The 27,543-nt window shown below is 47.4% G+C and overlaps 2 protein-coding genes and 1 pseudogene across 2 annotated transcripts; 1 reads left to right on the top strand and 2 right to left on the bottom strand.

Annotated features, from left to right (window-relative positions):
• Positions 1 to 10,780: 10,780 nt before the first annotated feature.
• LOC109732616 (protein STRICTOSIDINE SYNTHASE-LIKE 10-like) lies at positions 10,781 to 11,827 on the bottom strand. Its single transcript, XM_020291800.3, has one exon. The coding sequence runs from the start codon at positions 11,825 to 11,827 to the stop codon at positions 10,781 to 10,783; it is 1,047 nt and encodes a 348-aa protein (XP_020147389.1).
• A 7,275-nt stretch (positions 11,828 to 19,102) lies between these two features.
• On the top strand, positions 19,103 to 22,236 carry LOC109732605 (uncharacterized). The gene is made up of 3 exons (XM_020291788.4): positions 19,103 to 19,734; positions 20,245 to 20,414; positions 21,436 to 22,236. Exons 1-3 carry the CDS (start codon positions 19,293 to 19,295, stop codon positions 21,958 to 21,960), a joined length of 1,137 nt encoding a protein of 378 aa, XP_020147377.1. The 5' UTR covers positions 19,103 to 19,292; the 3' UTR covers positions 21,961 to 22,236.
• A 1,228-nt stretch (positions 22,237 to 23,464) lies between these two features.
• LOC109732617 (uncharacterized) lies at positions 23,465 to 24,433 on the bottom strand (annotated as a pseudogene).
• Positions 24,434 to 27,543: the final 3,110 nt, after the last annotated feature.

The raw sequence follows: 27,543 nt of genomic DNA, 5'->3' as shown, positions 1-27,543 counted from the left end.
CATTTTCTGAAAGCGCCTTCGGGCAAAACGTGTTTTCCTTCTGGGCTGACGTATTCCTTACCGAACCGTTTTCTGGTTTTTCAAACAAGTCCCTGGTTCTTTTCTGTTTCATCACAAATTAGTCCTTGGACTAAAACCCTTATATCTTTTTAATAAAAGGTGCTTTTTGATTGATTCTTTTTCTGTCAGTCTTATATTTTTGTCTAGTTTTTTATAGTATTTATTTGGAAAAAATTTGGAACAATTTTTATGCACGCAACGATTTTCACGTTAGTGTACGGTTTCGTTATACCGTAGGTTCCGGAGGAGGTGACGGAGCCGCGAACTTCGCCGAGCTAGACTCCGACTTCTCCGAACCAGGCAAGCATGTTTGAACCTTTGATATGATAGGTGTTTTGCATGTTTGCTTGAATGGTTTGTGCATGGCATATGAACATCGGTGAGTATTGCGTTGCATGCAAGTCAACTAATCCTGTGTTTCGAAGTTACTGTGATCTTTGATGAGAGATGACCTGATCATGTGGTGACATGAAAGGTAGTAAGATGGTAGTGTTGTAGCATGCCAGTCTTACGTCATCCGATAAACTCCGACGTTAACGTGGGCTGAGCCACGTTACCGTTCTTCCCTTTTCGTGCTGCCACATGTTTTCTGCAAAGAATACGGTTTAGTAAGTTGCTAACCTCTTTCCTTGTACACAGCAAATAGAGGGGCCGGGATGAGGGTTCCATGGCCCTGGATTAAAGCTAGTCATCCGGTCAGGGGGCATGGGTGTTTCCGGTTGGGACCGAGAGGGGGGCACCCCTTAGAGCGCGTGGTATAAATTTGATCCCATGCTACGCGAGGTTGTAGCCTCCCCGTCTCAAAGTTTTTCTTGAACGTTGCCGAGGGTGATACCTGGCATCGGAATGTTGAATGGGTGTGTACTGGTTAGATGTGTTTCTCCTAAAACACCGTAAACGGAACTAGTCCCTTGTGACTACTGAAATCCGTTGGCTGTGGTTAAATAGTACAAACTCTGCAGAGTCAAATCCTTCCGAATCATCGTGTCCATGGTCAAGGACCATGGCCAGTATATCCATATCCATGTCAGTCTCTATGTCGGTCTCCGTGGTAAAATCCCCGGTGAACAAGCTCGAGTGGTAAACCCGGTTAAATTATTATTCCTGTGGACGGACTAACCTTTTATTTATCTTGTACCTGAATATCCTCTTGAAATGATTTAAATTCATGAGCTACCGAAATATCAAGTTATGAATATATATAAGCCCTTTAGGTGATGTCGCTCAGACGTCCGACTGTGGCACTCTTGTCATTTACTTTCAATATAAGCCCTTTATGTGATGTCGCTCAGACGTCCGACTGGGGCACTCTTGACATTTACTTTCAATATAAGCCCTTTATGTGATGTCGCTCAGACGTCCGACTGTGGCATGCTCGTTATTATTTTTGATATAAGCCCTTTACGTGATGTCGCTCAGACGTCCGACTGTGGCACGCACTGTCTTTTATTTCCCATTATAAGCCCTTTATGTGGTGTCGCCTTGACGCCCGACTGTGGCATTGTTATTTCATTTGTATCCTTTTGAGGAGTCATTCAGACACTCAATTGGCCTTCAGTATTACATTGGGATTTCAGGAGGACTGCCGCCCGACTTCCGTTTTATTTTCCCATGCATTGCTATCTCATTGTCTGAGTGCGCTCTATTAATCTATTCATATGCATCATGCTTACATTTGTTATATCTTATGTCCGAACTGTCTTGCGAGTACTTTCATAGTACTCACCTGGCTTGTTGATTTGGCCAGATGTTGACGAAGGCGATCTCATGGATGAAGAGTTTGATAGTGAGTCCGACGCCTAGAGGAGTCCCAGTCAGTCCCGCGCGATCCTGGATATTGGTCACTTGTATTATATACGCTTCCGCCACCCGCAATAAGAATCCTCGAGCCTCACTCCGGCGCTCGATGAGCTGTAAGATTTAGGAGTCATGTCACCCACTTCACTGTGACATATCCACCACCGCTTTTATTATGAGTCAGTAGTTATGCCACCCTATCCGCCTTTATGTGTAATATCGGCGTGCTTGTAATAAATTGTTGAGCAGTCTCCGCTCAGCCTTGTATTATATTTAGTACTCCTGGGTTTTTTCTTCTGTGATCAAGAAATTGTCTACCAGAGAGAAGGATTCTTCTCTACTGGTCCGTAAAAGGGATCGGTTTCTCAATAAATATTTTTATTGGAAAACCGGTCGTGACACCTTCCAATGTTAAAACTGTTGTATCAGCCTTGATGCGATCTGATGAATGCAAAATTTCCGAAACCCGGCGCTCCCAATGGGTTGTTGATTCTCCTTCCTCCTGGACACAGGCAGCTAAGCCCACAATTGACATGGGCTGCTTGCACGTGTCTTTGAAATTCTGAATAAATCGGGCCCTTAACTCGGCCCATGACCCAATGGAGTTAGCTGGTAAATTCTTCAACCAAGTGCGAGCCATTCCTTCCAACATCATGGTGAAGTATTTAGCGCACGCCGCATCATCCACATCTAGCATCTCCGTCGCCATCTCATAGCTTTCGACCCATGACTCGGGGGATAAATCAGCAGTGTAATTGGGCACTTTACGTGGACCCTTGAAGTCCTTGGGCAGCCGTACATTGCACAGAGCCGGAACAAGACACTGCACTCCCAAAGAACTGGAGGTAACACTTGGCTCCACCAAAGTTGTCGGACGAACCGGGGTGAGCTGGCGGGCCGCGTACTGAGCCGCTAACTCGGCTTCTTGACACGCTCTCCCTTGGTCCACCATGTTCTGAGCATCAGCGCCACCACCCGATGGGTTATGGCCACGGGGCGGATTACGGTCCCGCGCACTGCTTGATACGGCCAGTCCATCAAGGCGCCTGTTGTAACTCGGGCTTGGGTGGGGAGTGGAATGAATCCTCTCACGGCTGTATGAATAAGCCTGCTGCTGAGTCAAGGCCATCTGAAGGAGCTCCCTAGCCCGTCGTGTCTCAACTGCTACTGGAGACTCACCTTCAATCGGGAGAGCTGCCAATCGTGAAGCGGCGGCAACAATGTTATCCAACGGGTTAGAGTAATGACCCGGTGGTGTTGGGACGTGCTGTGACAAGACATTGTTCTGACGAGGTGGGTCCGTCGGGCGCGGCTGAACCGGCGCTCCCGTTCCAGGTGCCTCCGTCCGGTTTACCACTGGCGGATTACTGGTTCCTGCCCCTGGGGTATTAAAGAGGTTTCTGGCCTCATAAACTGGAGGCAGGTGAGACCGGTACCTTCTCCTCATGACATCGTTTGACGCACTCTGATCCAACATAAGCCGGTAAGCCTGTGCCTCCAACTCAGCCCGCTCCGCGGCCATCCTGGTATCCTCGGCTGCCAGATCTGCCTTGGCCTGAGTTATCTGATCCTTTACCTTTGCGATTTCCGTATTATGCTCCTCCTGATTCGCCGGATTAACTTCTGCTAGCAACGTTGCCAAAGCATCAAACAAGTCGGACAAAACCTGAGCCGGCGGTCGCACGGGGCCTCCTGCCCCGGCTGCTGTCGCCGCTACTGATCCAGAAATCATCGCTGCTGCTGTCGAAGAGTGCAGTGCAGGCTGTGTACCGGCCATGAAGATCGCAACCCGGCTCGGCGGATCAAAGGGGTCTGGAATACTGTCACCATCGGAACAGCCCCCAATCCGGCCATCTTGCAACTGGTACAGTGACTCGGTCTCCAGTCGATGACTCGTCATCAGAATAAACGACGGTCTCACCACCAGATGCCGATCTAACCTCAGATTCCGCTCCATGGATGACTCCCACGAAGGCACGCTTCATGGCAGGCCGAATCCGGGCGGGTCTCGCACGCTGAACCACTTTGATGATGTCGGTGCAGGGGTCCGGCTCAGGGCCCGGTTCGCTGATCTTGCCAATGAAAACGTGAATGCCGCCGAAGGGGACCCGGTACCCGTACTCGATTGAGCCAGCCTCGGGGCCCCAGCCTGCGTCGTTGATGTAGAGCTTGCCGCGACGACTCTTAGTCATCCTGCCCACAGCGTATCCCTTGAGTCCTTCGAAGCTGCCCTCTAAGAACTCGAAACCATCGTGTGATAGCCCCACGGTGGGCGCCAACTGTCGTGGTTTTGTCACGGCAGATGTCCTAGTGAAAGGACTTAGTCGTGGAGCCATCGCGACGAGTTAGCTTAAAGGGGTTAAAGCGGACAAAGGACGCAGAGAGTTTATACTGGTTCGGCCCCTTGCGGTGAAGGTAAAGGCCTAATCCAGTTGTTGTGGAATTGCTAGGGTTTCGATGACCAGGGAGCGGATTCGCTATGCCTAGCTCTCGAGTTGTTGTTTCTTGTCCCTAAACCGCCGCTGGGTCGTCACTTTATATACACAGGTTGACGCCCGGCGGTTTACAGAATCCCGAGGCCGGCTCATAAACGTATCCGGCTCGGTTTCTACCTTTCTTATCTTACGACACAAGTTACATATGATATGGCGGTTTATGTCTACAGGCCATAACCTGCCTCTGGGCCCTGGGCCTTCGTAAAGCGCCATACTCCTCGTCTTCATGGGCTTCAAATATAAATAACTCATTTTGGGGGTAATCCGGCCTCTCCTGGCCGGTTTACACCCAGCAGTAATATCCCCAATAGAGACCATGTCTGTACATGCTAGGCTCGTCAAGTTTAATCCAAGTATTCTGCATGTGCAAAACTTTCTTAAACCCGTTGTATGTGAACGTAGAGTCTATCACACCCGATCATCATGAGGTGCTTCGAAACGACGAACTTTGGCAGCGGTGCATACTCGGGGAGAACACTTTTATCTTGAAATTTAGTGAAGGGATCATCTTATAATGCTACCGCCGTTCTAAGAAAAATAAGATGCATAAAGGATAAACATCACATGCAATTAAAATATGTGACATGATATGGCCATCATCATCTTATGCTTTTGATCTCCATCTCCAAAGCATCCTCATGATCTCCGTCGTCACCGGCTCGACACCTTGATCTCCATCGTTGCGTCGGGGTCGTCTCGCCAACTATTGCTTCTACAACTATTGCTAACACATAGCGATAAAGTAAAGAAACTACATGGGCTTGCATTTCATACAATAATTAAGAGACAACCCTAAGGCTCCTGCCGGTTGTCGATGTTACAAAATAGGATCATCTCATACAACAACTTATATCACATCACGTCTTGACCATATCACATCACAATCATGCCCTGCAAAAATAACTTAGACGTCCTCTACATTGTTGTTGCAAGTTTTACGTGGCTGCTACGGGCTTCTAGCCAGAACCATTCTTAACTACGCAAAAACCACAACTGTGATTTATCAAGTTTGTTGTTTTAAACTTCTTCAAGGACCGGCCGCAGTCCAATTCGATTCAAATAAAGTAGGATAAACAGACACCTGCCAGACACCTTTATGCAAAACAAGTTGCATGTCAGTCCGTGGAACCGGTTTCATGTGCATGGACATGTAAGGTTGGTCCGGGCCGCTTCATCCCACAATACCTCCGAATCAAAATAAGACGTTGGTGGTAAGCAGTATGACCATCACCGCCACAACTCCTTTGTGTTCTACCCATGCATATCATCTACGCATAGACCTGGCTCGGATGCCACTGTTGGGGAATGTTGCATGGAAAACAAAACAAATCTACGCACACGCAAGATCTATCCCTAGATATGCATAGCAACGAGAGGGGAGAATATGTCTACATACCCTCGTAGACCGTTTAGCGAAAGCGTTTATTAACGCGGTTGATGTAGTCGAACTTCTTCGCGATCCAACCGATCAAGTCTGAACGTACGACACCTCCGCGTTCAGCACACATTCAAGTCGATGACGTCATCGCCTTCTTGATCCAGCAAGACGGGCGAAGTAGTAGATGAGTTCCAGCGGCACGACGGCGTGGTGACGGTGATGGTGAACTCATTCCCGAAGGGCTTCGCCGAGCACTGTGGAGAAACTGGACGGAGGACTAAACTGTGGAGAGGGGCGCCGCACACGGCTAAGAGATTGTCGTGGTCTTGTGTGGCGCCCCCTCCCTCATATATATAGTGGGGGGAGGGGAGGTAGCCAGGAGGCGCCCCAAGGGTGGCCGGCTGGCCCCCTTGGGCTCCTGCCCTCTAGCGTCCCCCTTTTCCTTCTATGCCTGCGGGGGGAAGGCAGGAGGAGGTGGCGCCTCCCCCCCCCCCCTTTCCTTCCTCCTAGGTGGAGGGAAGGAAAGAGGGGCCAGCCCTCCCCCCTTTACATCCCTAGGGCCGGCGACCAAGGGAACATAAGGCCCATTAACCTCCCGTGGCTTCCCAGAACCCCTTCTGGTGATCCGATGACTACCCGATACACTCCGAAACCTTTCCGGTGTCCAAATAGCATCGTCCTATATATCAATCTTTACCTCCAGAACATTCCAGAGCTCTTTGTCATGTCCGTGATCTCATCCGGGACTCCGAACAACATCCGGTCACCAAATCACATGACTCATATAATACTATATTGTCAACGAACGTTAAGCGTGCGGACCGTACGGGTTCGAGAACTATGTGGACATGACCGAGACGCCTCTCCGGTCAATAACCTATAGCGGAACCTAGATGCCCATATTGGTTCCTACATATTCTACGAAGATCTTTATCGGTCGAACCTTTATGACAACATATGTAATTCCCTTTGTCTGTCGGTATGTTACTTGCCCGAGATTCGATCGTCGGTATCTTCATACCTTGTTCAATCTCATTACCGGCAAGTTTCTTTACTCGTTCTGTGATACATCAACTCGTAACTAACTCCTTAGTCACTTTGCTTGCAAGCTTCTTGTGATGTATATTACCAAGAGGGCCCAGTGATACCTCTCTGATACATGGAGTGACAAATCCTAATGTCGATCCATGCCAACTCAACCGACACCTTCTAAGATACCTGTAGACCATCTTTATGATCACCCAGTTACGTTGTGACGTTTGATAGCACACAAGGTATTCCTACGGTATCCGGGAGTTGCATGTTCTCATAATCGAAGGAATATGTATTTGACATTAAGAAAGCAATAGCAATAAACTGAATGATCATATGCTAAGCTAACGGATGGGTCTTGTCCATCACATCATTCTCCTAATGATGTGATCTCGTTATCAAGTGACAACACATGTCTATGGTTAGGAAACCTTAACCATCTTTGTGTATCCAGACATGTATTTAAGTTTCCGATCACCAATTGAAGCATACACTATAGCCCGAAGAAGCATATGTCTAACAATGTAGAAGCACATTGGAGAAGAAGCATGAAAACAGTGCCCTGGGTATATAAGAACTTTTACTTAGAAGCATGGATATTTAAAAGGCAATACAAAACAAAAAATGCGGCCAACATGGGAAAACATTTTTTTTTCATGTAAATACCAAATGCACATATATTCATTGATGATTTAGTGATTCACCACATAATGTACAGAGAAAAATCAGCCTCCGAAAAATGGAAAGCATTATATGCACATAGAGAAAATCAAATAATACTAGAGAACATGTATACGTTTGGAAATCAACTAGCACTATACAAGGATAAGAGACTATACCTAGGTCAGATGAGGATGGTGCCTGTGGGGTGGGACGAATCCTGCAATCTTCGATGGTTGCCATCATATTTGAACCGAGACAGCGCGTCCAAGCGATGGAATGAAGGCCGCGGGGCCCAAACCTAGTGGAGATGACCGAGACGATGACGGGCTAGTGGGTGAGCCTGTGACCGTCATGGATAATGGTGGGCAGGCACTGAACGAGAGACAATGAAGTAGGTGATCAGGGCAGCGATGGGGTTGAGAACAGCCAATGGATGTGACGACACGCCATCGCGGTGCATCTTAGGGCCGCAAGGGGCACAAGGTCAATTCATGCAGGAGAGATTCGGGGCAGCGAGGGGATTGGAGAGGTTGGCGATGGAGACAGGACAATGAAGGAATTTGGGACAGTTACATTCCGTTTGGGAGGGTTTATGGGTGGACCTAGCAAGAAAGTCGAGAGGGGTTTCGTAAAAAAGGAAATCAGAAGATTTGTGCATATATCAATGGATTTGGGAAAGCAACCCATGCCGTGGGTTGAAAAAGAATCGATGGAGCATGATAGGCCTTACGAATTGATCCCGCCAGATGTCTGGTAGAAAGCGTTTGCCATTAAGTACTAGTAAGCGTGCACATGCAGCACACGTCTTGACATTAAATGTTAATAACCATTGTATTATTGGCTATTGTACATTTTCACTATAATTTTAAATATTTTGGTAACCGCAATAACAATCCAGCGCAAAATATTGAAGCAGTACTATGTAAAATATATCACAGAAACTAAAATATCAGAAATATCTTTCGACAAAAATATATTTGTTGAACAATGCTCCAATAAATATCTTCATCCATTGTTTAGATCATACATAGTGTTGTCGAAACTCTACCGGTGCAAGGTTCAAATCATGAAAGAGCTATACCTTTACACACATTTCAGCAAAAGATATCAAAAGAGTGAACTTCCAGTCCGAGATACCATTACATTAACAGAAATTCATAGCAGAAATCACCATTGTGAACTACTAAAAAGCAATGCACCCTGCCTAACAAATGCTCTCGGCGTCGTTAGAAATCAGGGTAAGCATCTACTAGTTTAGCAAATTAATTAGAACCCCCATAATTTTATATAGATTACAGAGATAAACGCACATCCTAGAAAGACAGTCTCAATACCATTGACATACTCTCTTATCTCTTTCTGAAAGAAATAAATAAAAAGAATAAGAAAAGATATTGAAATTCTGAAATTTTTCCAAAATTTATCTCATTGAAATAATAAAAAATTAAGAATGGGTTTAGTTGGTTAAATTCAAAAAGATAATCACATAACTTCGTTACCACAACATGAATTCATCACCACTCATGAGCATGCCAACATTACGACCACACAAATCAGAAGCTTGTGAAGAGAATTGACAAATCAGTATTTAGTCTTCAGGAACATACAGACGTTTCCTTACCAAGCAGCGGTGGCACATAAAATTCCATATATAGTTCTGATGTGGAGAAGCTTCGTAAGAACTGGCACAACCCCTTGGCCTTGCTTTCGTCATCTTTTTTAAGGTTGTTGCCCAACTGAATAACTATTGCACAAAATCACCTTCACGTTCACTTTCTGATAGTTCATTAGTTTCTACTTCTTGGAGACGATCAAGCACAAGTTTCTAAGTTTTCCAGTGTGTTGGCTGATCACAAATGCAAATCGATAGGCATGGAGTATGCGCCTGAAGTGAGGAGTATATCAACGTTGTAAGATTAACCGATACGTTCGATGACGAAAAAGAGACGAAATTATAGTTTATCAGACTGCCTGAGTACTTCGAGATGCATCAGTACCCTTTACAAAAGAACAACACCGGGAAATAGTTTGAAGCTACCGATACGTTTCATGACGTAAAAGAGATAAATTTATATTAGACTGACTGAGTACATCATGTTGGATAGTTTGAAGCTACCGATACGTTTCATGATGTAAGAGAGACAAAATTACCCCGGGTTTTTTTCTAGGCAACCTGAAGAAAATCGATTGATGGTACACAGTCATAGTTTGTAGCCTAGGTTTGGTTCAATGTGTAATCCAACATGTGGAAAGGATATGAATAGTTGGATATATATTATCGACTAAGCAACTCCAGAAGAATTATCAGCTAATCGTCTAAAACGACATAAGGCCACCATCCAAACATGTATGATTGCAAATATGGTGGGAAGCTAGTTTGTCCATTGTGATGCTAATTGCTGGGATCCAAATATGACTCACAAACAACATTGTCCAACTACAAGGTTGAATGTTATTTAGCCGGTACTATTTTATATTTGTTCCAAGTCATAGCTCGGTAAAGATCATGAATTATGTGAAATATTATTGCAGTGTTTCAGTTAAACGCCACAGTTATGTATTAGAACAGATAGATCATACAAATTGGAAAAGGGAAAGCTGTGACTCTGCTATTAAGTTTCAAATCATTAGTGAACCTGTATCTTATTTATTTTTGGTAAGGATCATGAATTAAGTGAAATATTGGAGTGTTTGTGCGCTGCACTTAAACACCGCAATTATGTATTAGAAGAGATAGATAAATTGAAAAAGGGGAAAGTTCTGACTGTGCAGCTTCAATTCTTTAGTGAACCCTGTATCTTATTTATTTTCAGTAACAACTCAAATGTTTTAGGCCAAGTTTTTCCTTGATTTATGAATTAGCTAATTCAGGGTTATGGTTGGAAATAAAGAAAACCAATGAAATTGGTTCGTGATAATATGGTTCGTTACCTAAGCAGCGAGACGTAGCTATATATTGCTAACCATCACTTGGCTGATTTCCAATTTGTCAACAAATTGATTTCTCTTACAAATTCGTTCTGTTTTTCCAAGATTGCACAGTCTCGTTTATGTGAGAATTAACCTGCACTCCTATGCTAACTATATATTTGACGTTCACAACAATGCTAGTGCTTTTTTCTGTCTTTCAAGCTCACACATCTGCTACTATCTAGTTCTACAGAGAAAACTGTTCCATACATGATATTGGGAAAAAATACAACAACACTGTCAATTAGTAAAATCATATATATTAATATAATAGACTAACAGTCTTACAAATAAAATAGTCAAGACAAAATCATAACAAAAAAATTAAAAGGCCATGTCCTATGAAAACCTATCCTAACTCATACATCTCTACTAATTGATTTCTCTATTTGCGCGTGACGACGGACACATAGTGAAGCTCGACGGATCCCATGAACAGTCTGCCACCTTTCCTCTCCACCACCTCGGTTGGCCTCACACCCTTCGGTCCCCGCATCTCCTCGATTATTTTTCCATCGGCATCGATCCTCAATGCTAGCAGGTGGCTATCAACGCCAAAGGGGAGCTCAGCCTTCTCACGGTGTAGTGCCACCCAGTATCCTCCTTTCTTGTCGGGCCTCACATTGTCTGGATAGCCAGGGAGGTCGGCGAATAGCTCCATGGTGCCCGCCTTGGAGCCCTTGATCCAGTATCGTAGCAGCTTACACGGCCCGGTCGATGAGATAATTAGATGTGTTCGATCAGCGCTGATGGCGAGGCCATTGGGGTAAGTGACGTCGGCCTGGAGCACGACGGCCTTTCCTGTCCGTGGGTCATACCTGAGTAGCCGACCCGTCGAGTCTCCGGTTCTTGTCACCATCTCATGTTGCGACCTATTGTAATTCCTGGAGCTGTCCGTGAAGTAGACCTCGCCGGTTACCTGGTCGATATCCACCCCGTTGGTGAAGCGGAGAGGTACGCCGTCAACCTCCGTGACAAGCACAGTCGCCTCCCCGCCGCCTGGCGCGACCCTCATGAGCCCCTTGTAGGCGTCAGCGATGTACAGGTACCCGGACTTGAGGTGGAACCGCAGACCGAGCGGCCGGCCGCAGTGGCCCTCGGTGGCAGTCTCCGGGCGAAGGAGAGACGCCGTGCACGCCTCGCTGCTGTAGTCGGGGTTGTAGGTGTACGTCGACCAGCCGAGCGTGTCGCCGTTCCACTTAAGCACGCGGCCGTCGGACACGCCGCTGTATGGACCCTGGCCTTTGGCGTCGAAGGCGACACTCTCCGGGCCGCGCAGCAGTCCGCGTGGCAGCGGCAGGTGGCGCGTCCACGTGGCGTCGATGCTGGGGACGGCGGCGGCGGCGGCCGTGCTGGGCGAGAAGCAAAAGACTAGGAGCAGGACGGCGAGCGAGATAGTCGCCGCGGCGACACCCCTCGTGCCGCTCGCCATGTCGATTTGCTTCGCTAGGACGATCCCTTAGGTGTTTCGCTGTTTCGATCGATTGGTGATGTTGTTGGCTCGATGGATTGATTGATGGCCTGCTTCGTTTGGTGCCTCTGCTCTTATACTGATTTTTGGTCTCCGAGTGCCTGCATGATTCGGCCGTCCTCCTCCGTCTCCGATTCCTTTTCATGGTTTCTTTTTTGTGAACGCGGGAGTAACTGTTTGTCTGTCCTGCCACTTCTCCTCTCCTAATTGGGCCACGCTCCTACTTGGGCCGAGATTATCGGGTGTTCTTAGACCCTATTTTCTAACCTTTTTAGTTTTTTTGTTCCTTTTGTCTTTTTATTATATAAAATATGTTTTTATTTTTTATCATAATTTTTTGTAGTGTCTTTTGGGTTTCATAATCAGATTAATTACTATGAATCTATTTAAGAAAATGGTCCAGCAATTTGCACCGATCTACACATAGTACAATGCTTGCTTTTATAGTATAACTTTTTACTGTTGAAAATAAATTAATATAACTAAGTTTGTCATCTTTTCTCTAAAACATTTTCGCAACTGACATGAACACTTTTTAAAGTACATTATTAACTCATTTCATGGATAGTAGAATATCCAAGTAACACACAACAGGCCCACATGTTTAATTCAGCAGCTAATGGCACTGATTTTACTTGATCGCCCGAGGAAACAGCGGAAAGAAAAGATAAGATAGAACATACTGTATTATTTGAGTTGACCAAAACAGACCCGGCCAGCAATGGTTTGAGTTGTTAAAACAGACATACACACATAGTAGTCTACATACACAAGTATATAGTACAGTTGGAGTAAAATTAATTGAACAAGAAAGAAAGAAAGAGGGTTTCTGTGGCAGTAAAAAAGGAGACTGGTTCCTTCCTTGCTCTTGTATACAGATCCGAGCTGAAACAGACCCAAAGAGTAGTTTTTCTAACATGAAAATAAGTAAGTACTCCCTCCGTCCGGAAATACTTGTCATAGAAATGGATACAAATGGGTGTATCTAGAACTAAAATACATCTAGATACATCCATTTGTTGGACAAGTATTTCCGGACGGAGGGAGTAAGTAAGAAAGAAAGAATGAAAGATGGTTATGTTTCTTCTCCTGGTGAAACCGGTTGGTCGGGATTCAAGTTCTGGGGTTAACATAGAGTGGTCGCATGTTTGCTAGATTTTATTTTAGGCTTTCAGGCGCTATGCCTTTAGTGATACAACGTGTGTGTTGACAAGTAGAGTCAACATATTTGCTAGTTTTCTTTTGTCAGGGTTTGTGTTTTCTCAAAAAATAAAGGTATTTGTGACCACCATTGATTGATTAATTGAGCCTTCCTTGGTTGTTGACCATGAGACAGTGTAAACGGCACAGCTTTGCTTTGGGTTTGGTCTTCCATTTCCATTTGGTGGTGGATTCAGTCAGTCAATCTGATACTAGTAACTTGCTAGTATGAGTATGACATAAAAAGCGCGTTAGCTACATGTCAGGTGACTGATTTTTTAATTTCAGTCAGTCAAATTTATGGCCGTTGATTTAAGGTGCTTTGTGATACGTGGGTAGCCGGTTGACTGACTCCGTTTCTTGTTCAGCCGATCTTTTGCCTATCCTTACACACGATGTAGCCTCCGTGCATATGCATGCATGCATGTCTTCAGTTCGTTGCTCTTGCACGCACATTCATGGATGAGATGCATCCCAAATTTAGTGTGTGTGCATGCTTTTTTCCCTTGTGTTTTCTTTTGTTTTTTATTTTGTATTTTTCAGTTGAGTTTTGTTTTTTCTTTATGTGTATTTTTTAATATTGAGTGTGTGTAAATATATACACCCAAGTACTACATGTATAACTTACATTAGAGTATGGAAACTTCACTCTTATATGTTTATTTTACATATTATATTATAAAAAGTGCATTTTTTGTGCTAACTGTCTGGAATTTTTTGTTGTTTTTTTCGTTCTCTTTGTTCTTTAAGGGTAATACCAATGTTAAGTTTTTGTACTAATATTGTACAGATTCAGTCTTCCTTAGAAAATATATTTATTCTATTTTTGTGTATGTATGCGTGCATGCAAGTACTATACCATATGTGTGTAATTATACTAGATTATGGAGGTTGCATTATTATATGTGTATTCTCTGCATATTACAACGTGCAATTTCACTCCAAGTTGTGTGCAAGTTTTTATTTCTTTCTTCTTAAGAGTAATACCAATGCCACTAATTCATTTTCTCATAGAAAAAAACCTTTATTTGTTTTATTATGTTTTAGTTTTTATTTTATTTTCTTTTTAAGGTTAATATCGATGCCACAAATTCATTACCTGTTTAAAAACTTATTTGTTTTGTGCAACTTTCACCATTATATGTTTATTCTTACATATACTAAAAAGTGCAATTTATGTGTAAATTGGGTGCAAATTTTATCATTATTCATTTTTTTCACTTTCTTTCTTCTTCAAGGGTAGTACCACTGCTACTATACTTCATTTATTCTTAGATTTTGTGTGTGTGTGTGTTTGTAAGTAAGTATACACGCAAGTACGATACACCATATGTGTAAATTATAGTAGAGAGCAAAAATTGCACCGTATATGCTTATTTTTTGCATATTACAAAATTGTGCAATTTCAGGTCAAACCTGTGTGAAAGTTTTTTTATTTTCTTTTTCTACAAGGGTTTCATTCTTCGCTAGAAAACTTCATTACTTGCTTTTTGTTTTTATTTTCTTTCTTCTTAAAGGGTTTCATTCTTCCATAGGAAACTTAATTAATTTGTTTTTGTTTTTGTTTTTGTTTTTTCACGTTCTTTCTTCTTAAATTGTTTCATTCTTTCCTAGAAAACTTCATTGTTTTGTATTAGTTTCATTCTTCCCTAGATAATTTCATTATTTCATTATTTTGTTTTTGATTTTTAATTTTCTTTCTTCTTAAAGGGTTTTATTCCCTATAAAACTTCATTATTTTCTTCGTTTCAATTTTTATTTTATTTCATTTTACTTATTTAATGGTAATACCAATATCATTCCAGTATCATATGGTAATTCTTGCATATTATAAAAAGCACAATTTATTTGTGAAATGTGCGCAAATTTTGTCAATATTTTATTATTGTTGTTTTCATCATCTTCTCCTTAAATGGTAATACCGATGCCAACAATTCATTATTTCTTAGACCACTTCGTTTTTTATTTCTATGTGTAGGTATACACGCAAATACTATACAATATGTGTGTAAATTATACTAGATTGTGAAAATTGCACTATTATATGTTTATTATTTGTGTATTACAAAAAGTGCAATCTGAGTGTAAAGTTGTTTGCAAGTTTTTTCTTCTTAAAGGCAATACCAATGATACGAATACATTTTTTCCTAGAAAACTTAATTATTTTATTTTATATGTCCATACAATCACTAAAGAATCATATAAACGTAAGCTGCTTTCATTTCTCATGCATGTACTCCTATCCATTCAGCTTAAAAAGTTCAACTGTGAATGGTGATGTACGTGTGACCCATCGGTCATCCACGCATGACATGTCGAACAATTGCATGCATGCAAGTAGCCTTGGGCCTTGTTGCGTAGCCAGTATCAAGTCAGGCCCCAATCTCAACACTGACTGACCCAAAATACTGAGTATTATTAATTGATGAATATATCCTACAGTGAAAAGAAGTGACTGACCCACAATACAAAATCAGTCGACTTGCAGGTAGCCAGACCCAATAAAAAGAGCAACTTGCGATCGGATACTAGCCGCGAGCCATCCGATCGCGATCGCACAGTCGTGATATGTGTGAACGTGAGGCACTTTTACGAAAAAAGATCCCCGCTTTGTATTACAAAGCAATCATTATCGATACAGCCAACGATAGGTGCTGGGGCGGAAGCAGTACAGACACGTCCAAAAGAAACGAAAGAGAAAACATAAAAGGAAACAAATGCGAACAGCGACGGATCAACGAAAACAATGGAGACCCAGAACCGCTGCGCCCACCGAAGAATTCCACCACACTTCAAGCACTCCGGACTGCCGCATACCAAGCAACACCTTCAAGAAGGATCGCGACGCCGACGACGCTGCTGCTCTGACAAGTCCTAGGGTTTCTCCCGGTACGCAGAGGGTGCGGGGAAAGGGGTAAACCCGACGCTCTTCAGGAAGGCCTGGCGGCGCCCATAGACATCACCGCGTCGGTGCCGGACAAGCCGACAAGGATTTCTCCTGACCACCAACCACCCACGACCCTAGACAATCCATCGCGCGCCACTAAACACGCCGCCCATCAACATGCGCCACCACGGCCGTGCAGTCCCGATCGCCGTCTCACCGTGGCAAACGAAGCGAGACCGGCAGGAACAGAGGAGGCAACCAGGAACGAGGAGCGGTAGCAACAGCAGCCACGCGGGAGGGGACAACCTCCACCGCCCGTGGCAGGAACCGGCCGGACGTAGCAACGGGGGCAAACCAGGCACCCGCGACCATAAATCGACCAGGGAAAGGGGAGGCGGAGAAGTGGACCATGGCCACGACTGACGCTCGTGCCGGCTCCAGCTCCCCCCCCCCCCCCGAAACCATGTTTCGCCCCCGCGCCGAAGGCCCATATAGGTCCGATCGAGCCGGAAACGGGCTCGTGAAGCCCCCGTCGCCGCTCTGCAGTACACGAGCCGCCGTTGCCGCCACCCCCCCCCCCCCCACCCGCACGAGTCGCCCCGCCGTCCGCTAAAGACGCCGCCGAGAAGCCCTGGCCAGGCCCGCCCAGACCCAGATGGGGCCCAAAAGGGCCCCAATCTCGGCCGGGAGGGCACCGCCGTCAGCCACCGTGACGCCTCGCCGCCAAGCAGCCACGCCGCCGCCACCTCGCGCACCCGGCACCGCGCCACCCAAGGAGCCACGCCGCCGCCGGATCCGCTGTCGCTGAACTGCGCCGTCGCTAGCCGCCCGAGCCGCGGCGCTGCGCAGGGGGGAAGAACGGGGCCGTCGCCACCGGCACCACACGAGCAAGGCCCGGTGGCCCAGGCCGGCGGCGGCGGGAGGAGGAGAAGGGGAGGGGGCGCTGGGAAGGGCGGGGCGGGAGCCCCCGGTCGGCTCGCTCGGGGAGGCGACGCGGGAGGGAGGCGATCTGTTCAGTGGTAGTCTTCAGGTGGCAACCTGAGGCACTTTTAGTGGGGCACGAGCGATTTTGTGGGGGAGGGACGAAACATGAGCAACTGGGGTGTTGACCATGATTTCCTCTCCACCCAGGGTACAATTTCCCATGATATGGTTGGCCCAAAGTGCGCTCTACGTCCAGTACTTTAGACCCAAAAATAGATACTTCCTCCTTCCATCTATATAGGGCCTAATGCGTTTTTCAAAATCGTCTTTGACTATTGATAAGATTAATAATACATTAGATGTATAATGTGAAAATTATATCATTGGAAGCTCCTTTCACGTACGAATTTGACGGTATGTTTTGTGCAACTTGCATGTCATATATTATTGCTCTAACACTTGGTCAAAGTTAGTCTCAAAAAATGCATTAGGCCCTATATAGATGGAAGGGGGGAGTACCAAAGATTGGCATCAAACTCAAAACCAATGTGATGAGTACTAATAGCGATACTGGCCAACTAGACTAGCACCCAGTTGGTACATTTGAACTACAATCTTATTTGTATGAAGGAAACCTTACCAAGGTTTGGGCAGCGTGGGGGAGTGAATTGGTTCACCCATTCTTATTCCCACACCGGTTCACTGCCCGGGTTTTTTCCACCTACTTGATTTTTTGTCACCCAATTCTTTTTCTATGTGGGTATTATCATTACACCCCGGTTCACCAAGTATTTTTCTTCACTCACTCGGTTTTCAAATCTCTTTTTTTGCATGGGGACTTTTATTCCCGCACCGCTTCACTGAACTTTATTAAAAACAAGGAAATGTGATAATAACAACTTTATTATTGCCTTTAGGACATATTTCCAACAATGCACTGCATGCGTGATTAGCTTTTGTACATCTCCCACAAGGATCAAACGAGTTCCACTAGAATCTGCACCATAATGATTCTCGATTAACCCAATGCATCTAGCTCTTGTTCAATGTGATGCCCAAAATAGTAAGTAAAAATTGAAAAGTTTATATTCCACTAAAAGTTAAGATCTTTCTTTGGTATATCCTCAAAGGAGTGGTTCGAACCATTGGCAAACTCACCAATCCTAATTTACATGGAGGCAAGGAATGTTGCCTTTACTATAAAGACCAAACAGTTAAATATCACTTCTTTAAATGCAAATACTCTCACACCACGTTGCTTATCATTCAGGTTGGTTCAAATTGTGCATCCGGCCTTCTCAAAGTGTCCATGTATGCATGGTAGCTGGCTAGGGGACATAAATAGGGAACTTAGATTGTAGATCATGGTGGGTTGGTGGTACCCTGCTGACCGCTTTGGCTATATAGACATGACATGGTAAATGGAAACTCTCTTTGTATTTGGACTCGGTGGATACATGACACATCTGACAGCTTTGAGTGGTGATCATCTCCCTCTTAGCAATCGATGATGAATCTTTCCACCAACTTCCGTACAACCCCATCTTGTTCTACGCCCACATATGTCATCAACATTCTTTGTCGCTTGTGCCACATTCCTCCTATAGGTCAACGAGACTGACATGGAGGCAAACTGCATCATACCTTATAGCTCATATATTGCATATATTCATACTAAAAGTCACCATGTTCCACTGACCCACGTTTATGTCCATTGTGCATAATTACTAATTTTTCGTGCCATTTTATGTGGGCATTTCATAATCCTTATTTTTTTTATTTCATTTGTCTTCCATTGTTTTGTTTTGTGTGCTGGTGAGTTGGAACTCTCATGAACTTAGCATGATGAATGCATCCAAGTTGAATTAAATTGGAGAAGTTGCAGACACTAGATGCAATGACTTAGGAGAGTTTTAGCAATTGACTCCCGGACCCCACCCCACCCCACCCCACCCCACCAGATAGTCAAACCATGTTGAGTCCATCCTGGCCCCGTTTATACCCAGATAGAGATCGAGACCGCCACGGCGGCGCGTGCCCCCCCTCGCCACGCCGTCGCACCCGTGCACGGCGCCACACAACGCGACGCGAACCCACAGCCCGCACGCATCCACCCGACCCAGACCCGGACGCGCACGGGCACGGGAACCGGGCGGAAACCCGAGCAGATACGCCGCAGCCGAGTCCTACCCCATCCCTCTCCTCTCTCTCTCTCTCCCTAGTCCCAATCATTGCCCTTCCCCACACCCCACCCCCGCCCGAGCGGAAGCAAAGCAACCCCGCAGGCCCGCAAGGCCGCAACCAGAAAGCAACAATATCCCTCGCCCGCCGCCGCCGCCCGTCGCGGTCGCCCGGCCGGACGCAGCGGCGACGACCCCCCGCCCTCCCGCCGATCGACCGGCGAGCGGAGCCGTGATGGCGGCGCGCGGGCTGCGGGGCGTCCGCGACGACCTGTCGGAGCTGGGCCGCCACCTGCTCGACATCGCCTGCTTCCTCCACCCGCTGCTCAACCCGGCGCACACCGACTCGCCGCCCTCCACCCCGACCCACTCCCACGCCCACGCCCGCCGCCGCTCCCCGTCCCCCCGCCCCGCGACGCCGCCCTCCCCGCCCGCCTCCATCCTCGCCGGCATCCTCGCCGACCTCGCCGAGATCGGCGGCTCCTTCCGCGTCGGCTTCTCCGGCCGGGCCGCGCCCGACCGCCAGCCGCCGCCGGCCCGGGCCACCCTCCCCAGCCCCGTCGACTCCCCGCCCCACGCCGCCGCCGGCGTCGCCGATGGCATCCTCGGGGCGGCCCGCGCCCTCGCCGCCAGGCCCGAGGCGTGGATTGACTTCCCCATGCTCGCGATAGACGAGAGTAAGGCTCTCTCCCCTCGACTCTCGTGCGATTCGTTGCTAATTGTTGCCGCCAATTTCGCCGGCTGACCACTGATGGGCGGTTCTGTGCTATATATGGAAGTCAGTTAAGGGGAGATAGATTTAATGTTTGCTGGTTTGAGAGTCGTCGGATTTAGGACTGCGATTCCACTCCTCAAATTGGAAGGGAATGGGGGCGAACTCCAATAAGGAAGATCAGAGTTTATAGTGCTGCATAGTTCTGGTCTTCTCAGTCTCGATGTAGAGTTACCATATCTTGTTCTCATGCGCTTGCTGCTAAGCTAGTGCTCCTCTGATCTGAATAGCTTAAGATTGACATGATGGCCATACCGTAACTCTTGAAACCTAAGTATGTCGGTTAGTAGTACCGCCTTGAGTTGTTTCGCATGGCTCCTCGTTGGTAGAATCTTTAATCGATGTTGCTTTGCTGCGGTATGAAACTGTTCTTCACATTTAGATGCATAATGTTGTGTTTCCTACTACTTTGCAGATGCTACAATCTCTGATGTAGAGAGAGACCATATGGAAGTCATTGAAAAGCTTGTCCCTGATTTAGCATCTCTGCGGGCTACGCTCTGCCCTTCTTACATGGATGAAGATGCATTCTGGAAGATATACTTCAAACTACTTGAGTCAAGCCTAAGTGAACATACTTCAGAGGTGTGTTGGGACATATGATATTATGATTCTTATTATGCATTGTTCCCTGCTAATCTACTTTCTGTCGTAGAACTGATTTTTATGCTAGTTTCAGTTCGAATTGTTTCTAGCTTTGAACTAAGAACATGTTATTGCTGCATGGCCTGCAGTCAAATAGAGCTGGAAGTATGTTCAACCAGTTTTCCTTTTTTAGTTAACACACACACACACACACACACACACACACATATATATATATATATATATATATCCTATTATTGCTATTTTTGGCACTAGATGAACATATTTCTATGCATATTTAAGCTGACATAAACAAGATTAGGTATGTATTGATGACAGTGAATGCATCATTGCATCATATTTTTTTAGAAGAAAAACAATCTCCAGCTCATCCAGCAAATAAATACTAGAATTTATCCTGGGAATCAAATGAGAAGTGGTTACTGAATACTGACTATACGAGGTAATTCATGAATGACATATATGGAATATAGTTTAGGTGCTAGCAGGATGGGTAATGTGTACTGAGGTTGGCAATTTGGAATCCCCTTCATTAATGAGACGGGGACGCTTACTAATCTGTAATCAATGCATGTATATTTAATACTTTTTATTTTGAATGCAATAGTTTTAAAACTTGGTATTAGTTTATTTTCCATATATAGGTGAACTACAACATTTTACCTGAACTATTTCTGTAATAATTGGTACTATAACTTGAACTTGTATTGGCTGCTGGTGGGCCTCAGAGAGCTCACTTAAATGATGTCTTATTAGCCAGCACGTACTGTTATCTCTTTAGTGTAGCAGTGTGCCAGTGTAATCTGCATTAGTATTAGAGGTTCTCTTGAATGATTGGTGGTTTTATGCCATGTTTTTATCCTCTCGTGTCATTCTTCTCTTTGGTACCTTAGTATTAGACTGAAGTGCTGAAGATAAAGAAACAATAATAATGCGCTGAGCTGTGTTTTTGGATATGCTAATTGCATTACTTACCAGTCTTATCAAATTATATTTTCAGGAAGATACCCAGAGTGTGCAAGTTTCTGTGCATCGCGTAAATGAGATAGAGTCTCCACCTCATGTCTGTGAGATAGAAAGCGAGAAAGGCACTCAAGAGGGTTACCAATCTTCCGGGAGCCATGCCTTGTCCAAAACACGATCCGAGCAAAGCATGGACCAGTGGGTGTTTGCAAAGTCAAAGTCGGAGCAGAGCATGGATCAGTGGTCCGAAATACCTTCCGACGTAGAGTCCTTTAGAGAAGGTCATAAAAGGTACTTCAGCAGCGAGGCCGAGGAGATGAGCGACGTCGACAACTCCAATGTGCTCGTCATGGACAAATACATGGACTCGCTCCTGCCGGACCGGAGAAGCCTCCCGTACGCCAGCTCCTCCGTGAGAAGCGATTCGGTAAGAAGGAAGCCCGCCGCCTCCTCCCCCGACTACAGCCGCCGCCCTCCGCAGCCCACCCCGCCCGCGTCGCTGTCGAAGAAGGAATCATGGGATCTCATTCAGGATTCGGAGTTTGAGATACTGGACAGCTAGCAATAATAAGAGGTCTTTGATTGATCTCCATGGCTTCGTTAATTTTCTTCATTGCCCTACTACCTTTCACCTGGTTTGTAAATGGCGGCCTTACAGGTGGTGCCAGTGATGGTTGGAAAAGATCTTGTCAGTCAGTCGGTAATAATATCGTGTGCATATATATGTCCTCTCATCCCACTTGCTGTAACATAAGGAATTTGTGATGGATCTGGCGAGTGTGAGGCCTGGATATTGGCCTCCCTGCTGCAGAAAATTTATGTTGCATACTGTTTTTCATGTCTGTGCTTATCTGGTGGGTTTGTGAGTATTCTTCAGTTCAGTTCAGTTTTTCTTTTTTCTTTTTTGAGAAATAGAAATAGGTGAAGTGTGGGAGAGTTTCATGTATTTGGTTTGCAGTAAAGAATTTTCCTTTACGCAGGGTGTTCTTGTAGTTTCATAACGAAAGAGAACTAACCTTTCGTATAAGGAAAATCGGGTAGAAAATCTGAGCCTGGAATTCCTGGCAGCATCTAGACAAACTGTGAAGAACACGGCACAATTACAGACCCCCTGCCGACCCAGTTGAGGTCACAAAACTCAGATAAATCAAGTCATGGAGTAGATTTACCTGCAAATGTTCCACGGAGAATAATATCTCTAACAAGTTATACCGCATAATAAGATCTCTGATGAACGGAAGTGCTAAATGCAGATGGCTCTGCTGAACGGAAGTGCGAAATGCAGATAGCAGCAGCCACTCCATAGGAAAGAAATCTTAGACATGCATTTCGACCGTCGGGCGGTGGACGCCGCCACGGCTACGGGGAAGCATGGAGCGGCACGATGAGCCCCGCCAGGTCGAGGTCTGGGTGGCGCCGAAGCACGGCTCGCTTCATGTCCTCCATGCCGCGCTCGTGCCCCCGCCGCTCGCGCTCCGCCAGAGCGCGCGCGTGCTCCCTGCTCGACCCCCGCGCCGCCAGCTCGTCCTTCGCCTCGCGCAGCTCCACCCGCAGCGCGTCCGCCTCCCGCAGCTCCGCCCGCCTCGCGCTCGCGCGCCCTCAGCTTCTCCTCCAGCTCCAGAGCGTGGCCCAGCGAGAATGACACCTCGTTCGCCGCCTGCGCATCACACCATGAATGTCAATGTCGATCGATGGATCCACAACTACAAATCATGAAGGAACAATGCGCATCGAACAAGGGGCTGATTTGGATTTGCAATTTGCATCTGCGTTTGCTCACCTGGAGCAGCGACACGTAGCTTGAGGCGACGACGTCGGCGGGCTTGGACGCGGCGAGCTCGCGCTCCCGCGACGGCGTGACGGTGCCCTGCAGCAGCAGCCTCGCCGCCTTCCGGTCACCATCTTTGCCTGTCACGGGCGGTGACTTCCAGGGCGCGGAGAAGCCAGGCGGGCAAGAGAGGTCCAACGCCGAGCTCCCGCCGTCGACCCCACGGCCCTCCTCCAGCTTCCTCTTCTTCCCAAGGGACGGCGCACAAGGAGGCACCTTGCAGTCCGGCTCGCCCTTAACCGTCACCTTTCCTGTCGACGCGCGCGAGGCCGCGGCCGTGGCTGCCTGCTCTGCCTGGATGTCCTCCACTGCAAATCACCGGTCAGTACATCCACATCACATCACAGCAACATTCTGAATCCTACAATGCCGGAGGGTTCACCTTGAGCTTGAGGAGTTGGCGGCGGTGATGGTGCCCCGATGATCTTGGCTGCGACAAGGTTGCGGTTGCTGAGATAGGTGGTCAGATCAATCAGAGAACTCCCTCGAGCACACATGAGGATCTCCGCCACGGCCTTCTCCTCGACGGTGAGGGCCGGATCCATGGCGGAGGACCTGGAAGGCTCCCCCCACTCCACCGGGCACGGCCATGGCGCCGATGACTCCGAGAAGAAGAACTCCTCCTTCCAAGTTCCAACCCCGGATTTTGCAGTTAACCCGGGCAAAGAGCAGGCCGGCAGCATCCTTGCCACGGAAGCTGTAGAAAATGTGCGGCTTACACAGGCACACCGCGAAGAAGTGCCGGAACACGGCTAGCGACGGCTCCACGCCGGCCAAGTGGGAGAGCACGACGAAGCCCGCCAGGGCGCGCCAGCCGTTAGGCGCGAGCTGGCTCGGGGCGAGCCCGAAGTGGCTGAGCACCGTGCCGAAGAAGGGGTGGAGGGGCAGGCGCATCCCGATGCTCAGCGACTCGACGTACACGCAAACGGAGCCGGGCGGCGGCGGCGACCACATGGAGAGGTCGCCGGCGGCGATCGGGGTGAAGCTGTCGGGGATGGAGTACTTCTTGCAGATCTTCTCCAGTGTTCCTCGGTTGCGCAGCCGCGAGGTGACCCGCTCGTGGGGCACCGAGACGTGGTCGTTGCCTCCGTCGCGGGAGGGTTCGTCGAGGTCGTCCGGTGACCAGGATGCCGAGTTCCAAGAGTATGCCATGGCGCACCGGCTGGGGCTGTGTTGCGGCGCTGGTCGGACGGTGGCTACTGATCAACAAGACGGGATGAAAGTGAAGTTTACGTTGGGTGCCCAAAAGCAGAGGGGCAATCTGGGGAATGTTTGGAACTTTGGATTGCCACCACCCAACCAATTTTTAGCCATGGCCAAAACATTGGTCTTTGTTTGGATGATTGACAGTTTCTTTTGCATGTTGATGCTGCTTTGGCAACTCTTTTATTTTTCCTGCCATTTTTTATCAACTCATGGTAAGCAAAAGCTCAACCAAAATTATTGGCTAGCCATCTTTTTTTAGGGCAAATTTGAGTACAAATTAACCACACACTATGTGCCTTCGCTTTTGAGTGTAGTTTTATTTACCAAGTGCGATCACCTAGATTTTAAGCGGTGGAGTTGGGTGAAGATTTACAAGATGGCAAAGGACGAAATATAGAAGTTTATCAGAACAAATCACTTTAATTTGCTAATGTAAGGCACCTAAAAACATTTTCCTTCCAAAATTATTCAAGGCTACCACGTGCATAAGCAAAGCTAAAGAGTGCTCTCTTTGTTTCGAATTATAAGGTTTTTAAGTGAACAAACACATTAAGACGTGTCTATATACATTCGTTTCAGAAAAAAAAACTTCTTACAGTTATGAACGCAGGGAGTATATATAAAGCACAAAAAACAAAAAAGTGGACTTCCTCGGGTCTAGCCTCCGATCCCCGTGTCGGACCAACTGCCCATCCTACCTCCTCTACCTTTTTGACAACCCATCTTTTTGTCTCAGTCGCCCCTCCTAGGCGACTCGAGAGACCTAAGGTTTCCTCACTGTCAGCCCCTCCGGCGGAGCCCTCCTCCTTGCAGCCGTTATCGGAGGCCGTCGACATTCCCGCGAGGCGACTAGCCTCCTCTGCCCCTTCCCCTCTCCTCTCTGTGTCTCCCTCAGGCTTGCCTCGCCCCTCTCCCGTAGGGTTTGACGGACGCCAGATTCGTTCATGGTCATGGTTGTGACGTCCAGGTTGGCCATGGAAGCACAACTCCTCGGGGTGGCAGCAACACTGGGGCCAGGGAGGGGTTCGAACGGCCAGGGAGGTGATGCTCCTTCGCTGGCGTCCGCATAGGGGGCGGGGATCCCCTTCCAGCCACCACCAGTGCATTGGGTGGGCGCGGCCCGCTCAGGCAGGAGCTGGTTGTCGTTCTCCTTCAGCTGACCGGCAGGGTCAGACGAGGGCCATGGCTGGCGATCATTGTGTCCTCCCTAACCGGTCCAGATCTGTGATCCATGGACCCCTCATTGGGCGGGCGGGGTGTTGTGGGATTCTAAGGCCTGGGTGGCGGTGGGGCGTTGGTGCGGCAGCGGGGTGGCCTGCTGCACATATGCACCCTATCTTCCGGCAGGTTTAGCGGCTTCTTCGGGTTCGGGCTACGGCTTCAGGTGGGGGCTTGGTGGCACTCATGCGGTAGGAGTCGTCTTGCTGGTGCGGGTGTGGTGTCTTGGCTGTGTGGATGGCGAGGCAGCTCACGGGGGAGGCGTCTATGGCTGGGAATTGGCGTCAAGATCACACCTTTCCCTGACTTGGGCGTTGTCTCCACCGCTTTCGGTCTTCCCCACGACGCCGTGGTTCCTCTTCGGTGTGATGGAGGTGTGGCTAGTGGACATTGGGTGGTTGGTGCTTGGATCTGCAATGGAAGCTTCGCCCGACGATATCGGGGCCGGTGACGGCAATGCTCTTGAGCGTTGTATCCCTCCTTGGAGGCGTCATTGTGGGTGACCTCCTCCTCCTTGCTCTGGGTGAAAACCCTTGGCCCTTTTTTGGGCCAGGCGATGGCGGTGATATAGTGTCGTTCCCTTCTTTGAGGCTACACCTCATAGCATGATCCCTATCCATTGGTGGCCGGAGTAAAAAAAAAGAGAGACTATAGCTTCCTCTCTTCGTGTTGAGGGTTCCCTAGCGATGGTGCGGCGAGTTGGGATCTACCTACGGTTGCCTGATTGCGGATGATAACCCAGATGACTACAAGCGGTGCCACATCAGCATGCCTTGTTGTTTGTCTGGGGTTGTGGTTGTTCCTCGGCACCGTTGTATCGGGCCATTTTTATTTCCTCTTTTTTTAAAAAAAATTGCATTTCCTCTCTTTGTTGTGTGTGTTTGTTGCGGTCTTGTGTTATAAGGTTATTTGTAATGGCTTCATTAATTTAATGCCGGGCGGTAAAAGGACATAAAGTGTATTTTTTCTATTCTTGTAATTGTATTTATCAAATATTTTCACTGAAACAAAATATGAAACCAGCTGGTGTGTTTTTGTGTTACGTGTGACGCTGTGAGCAGTGGGCAGCCACAGCGTAGGGCACGTCTCGCTGAGAGAATCGTACGCACTGCACACACACAAGCTGGGTGCTCGACACGTCGCCTGAAGGACCCACGCTACTTTAATCAGCTGGTGCTGCCGGTCAGTCTGTGCTTGGTGTCTAGGTCACGAACGACGACGGAGTTGGCACAGAAATGGAAGTGTGTCGTACAGCAAAGCGTGGTGCGCACAGCAATCCGAAAATGGAAACGAGCAGTCTAGACTCTGGAGCAGCTGGGCCAATTTCCACAACTTTCGGGCTTCTCTTCGGCGGGAAAAATTTCCATTTGGACCCGGGCTTCAGTTTAAAGTGAGAATGGGCGCAGGTACTTGCAGGAGGATTGCCGATTCATCAGCAAGCTGCCATACGGAGAGAGAGAGAGAGAGAGACGGCTGCAACTTTTCTACTGACCAAGGGGAACTGGATGGGAGGGAACGGGCAGATCTAAGAGCATCTGCAGCCCCATCTCAAATGCCTGGACGGACGGCTTGGTCAGTTGCCGGAACCGATTCAGATGGGTTTCTCAAACTTCAGGCTAACCGGCACCACTTATATCTAGTTCAAATCTGGGGTGGATATGGAACGCCCAGACGCGTCCATCACGTCGAACCGACGATGGGGGTCACCAAAGAAAACAATCTGAAATTCAGCGGTTCGAAGCTCGTCTCCTCCGTCGACCGATGAGGCCGAGTGGTACCGCTCTGGCGGGTCGGTAGTGCCTAGCCTAGCTATTTAAGCTGACGGCCAGCACCGAAATCCTACTCGTCCACATTTCCCTCCTCCCATCCGCTGCCGCCGCACTTTCCAATCGT

The sequence above is a fragment of the Aegilops tauschii genome, chromosome 7, assembly GCF_002575655.3.
Source record: "Aegilops tauschii subsp. strangulata cultivar AL8/78 chromosome 7, Aet v6.0, whole genome shotgun sequence".
Taxonomy (NCBI): Eukaryota; Viridiplantae; Streptophyta; class Magnoliopsida; order Poales; family Poaceae; genus Aegilops; species Aegilops tauschii.
This window is presented reverse-complemented; position numbering and strand designations above follow the sequence as displayed.

Excerpts from the sequence above, each read along its gene's own strand:
- LOC109732616 (XM_020291800.3), bottom strand. The coding sequence starts at position 11,827 with ATGGCGAGCGGCACGAGGGGTGTCGCCGCGGCGACTATCTCGCTCGCC.
- LOC109732605 (XM_020291788.4), top strand. The coding sequence starts at position 19,293 with ATGGCGGCGCGCGGGCTGCGGGGCGTCCGCGACGACCTGTCGGAGCTG. Across the intron at positions 19,735-20,244 it reads CATGCTCGCGATAGACGAGA|ATGCTACAATCTCTGATGTA; the intron begins GTAAGGCTCTCT and ends ACTACTTTGCAG. Across the intron at positions 20,415-21,435 it reads TAAGTGAACATACTTCAGAG|GAAGATACCCAGAGTGTGCA; the intron begins GTGTGTTGGGAC and ends TTATATTTTCAG.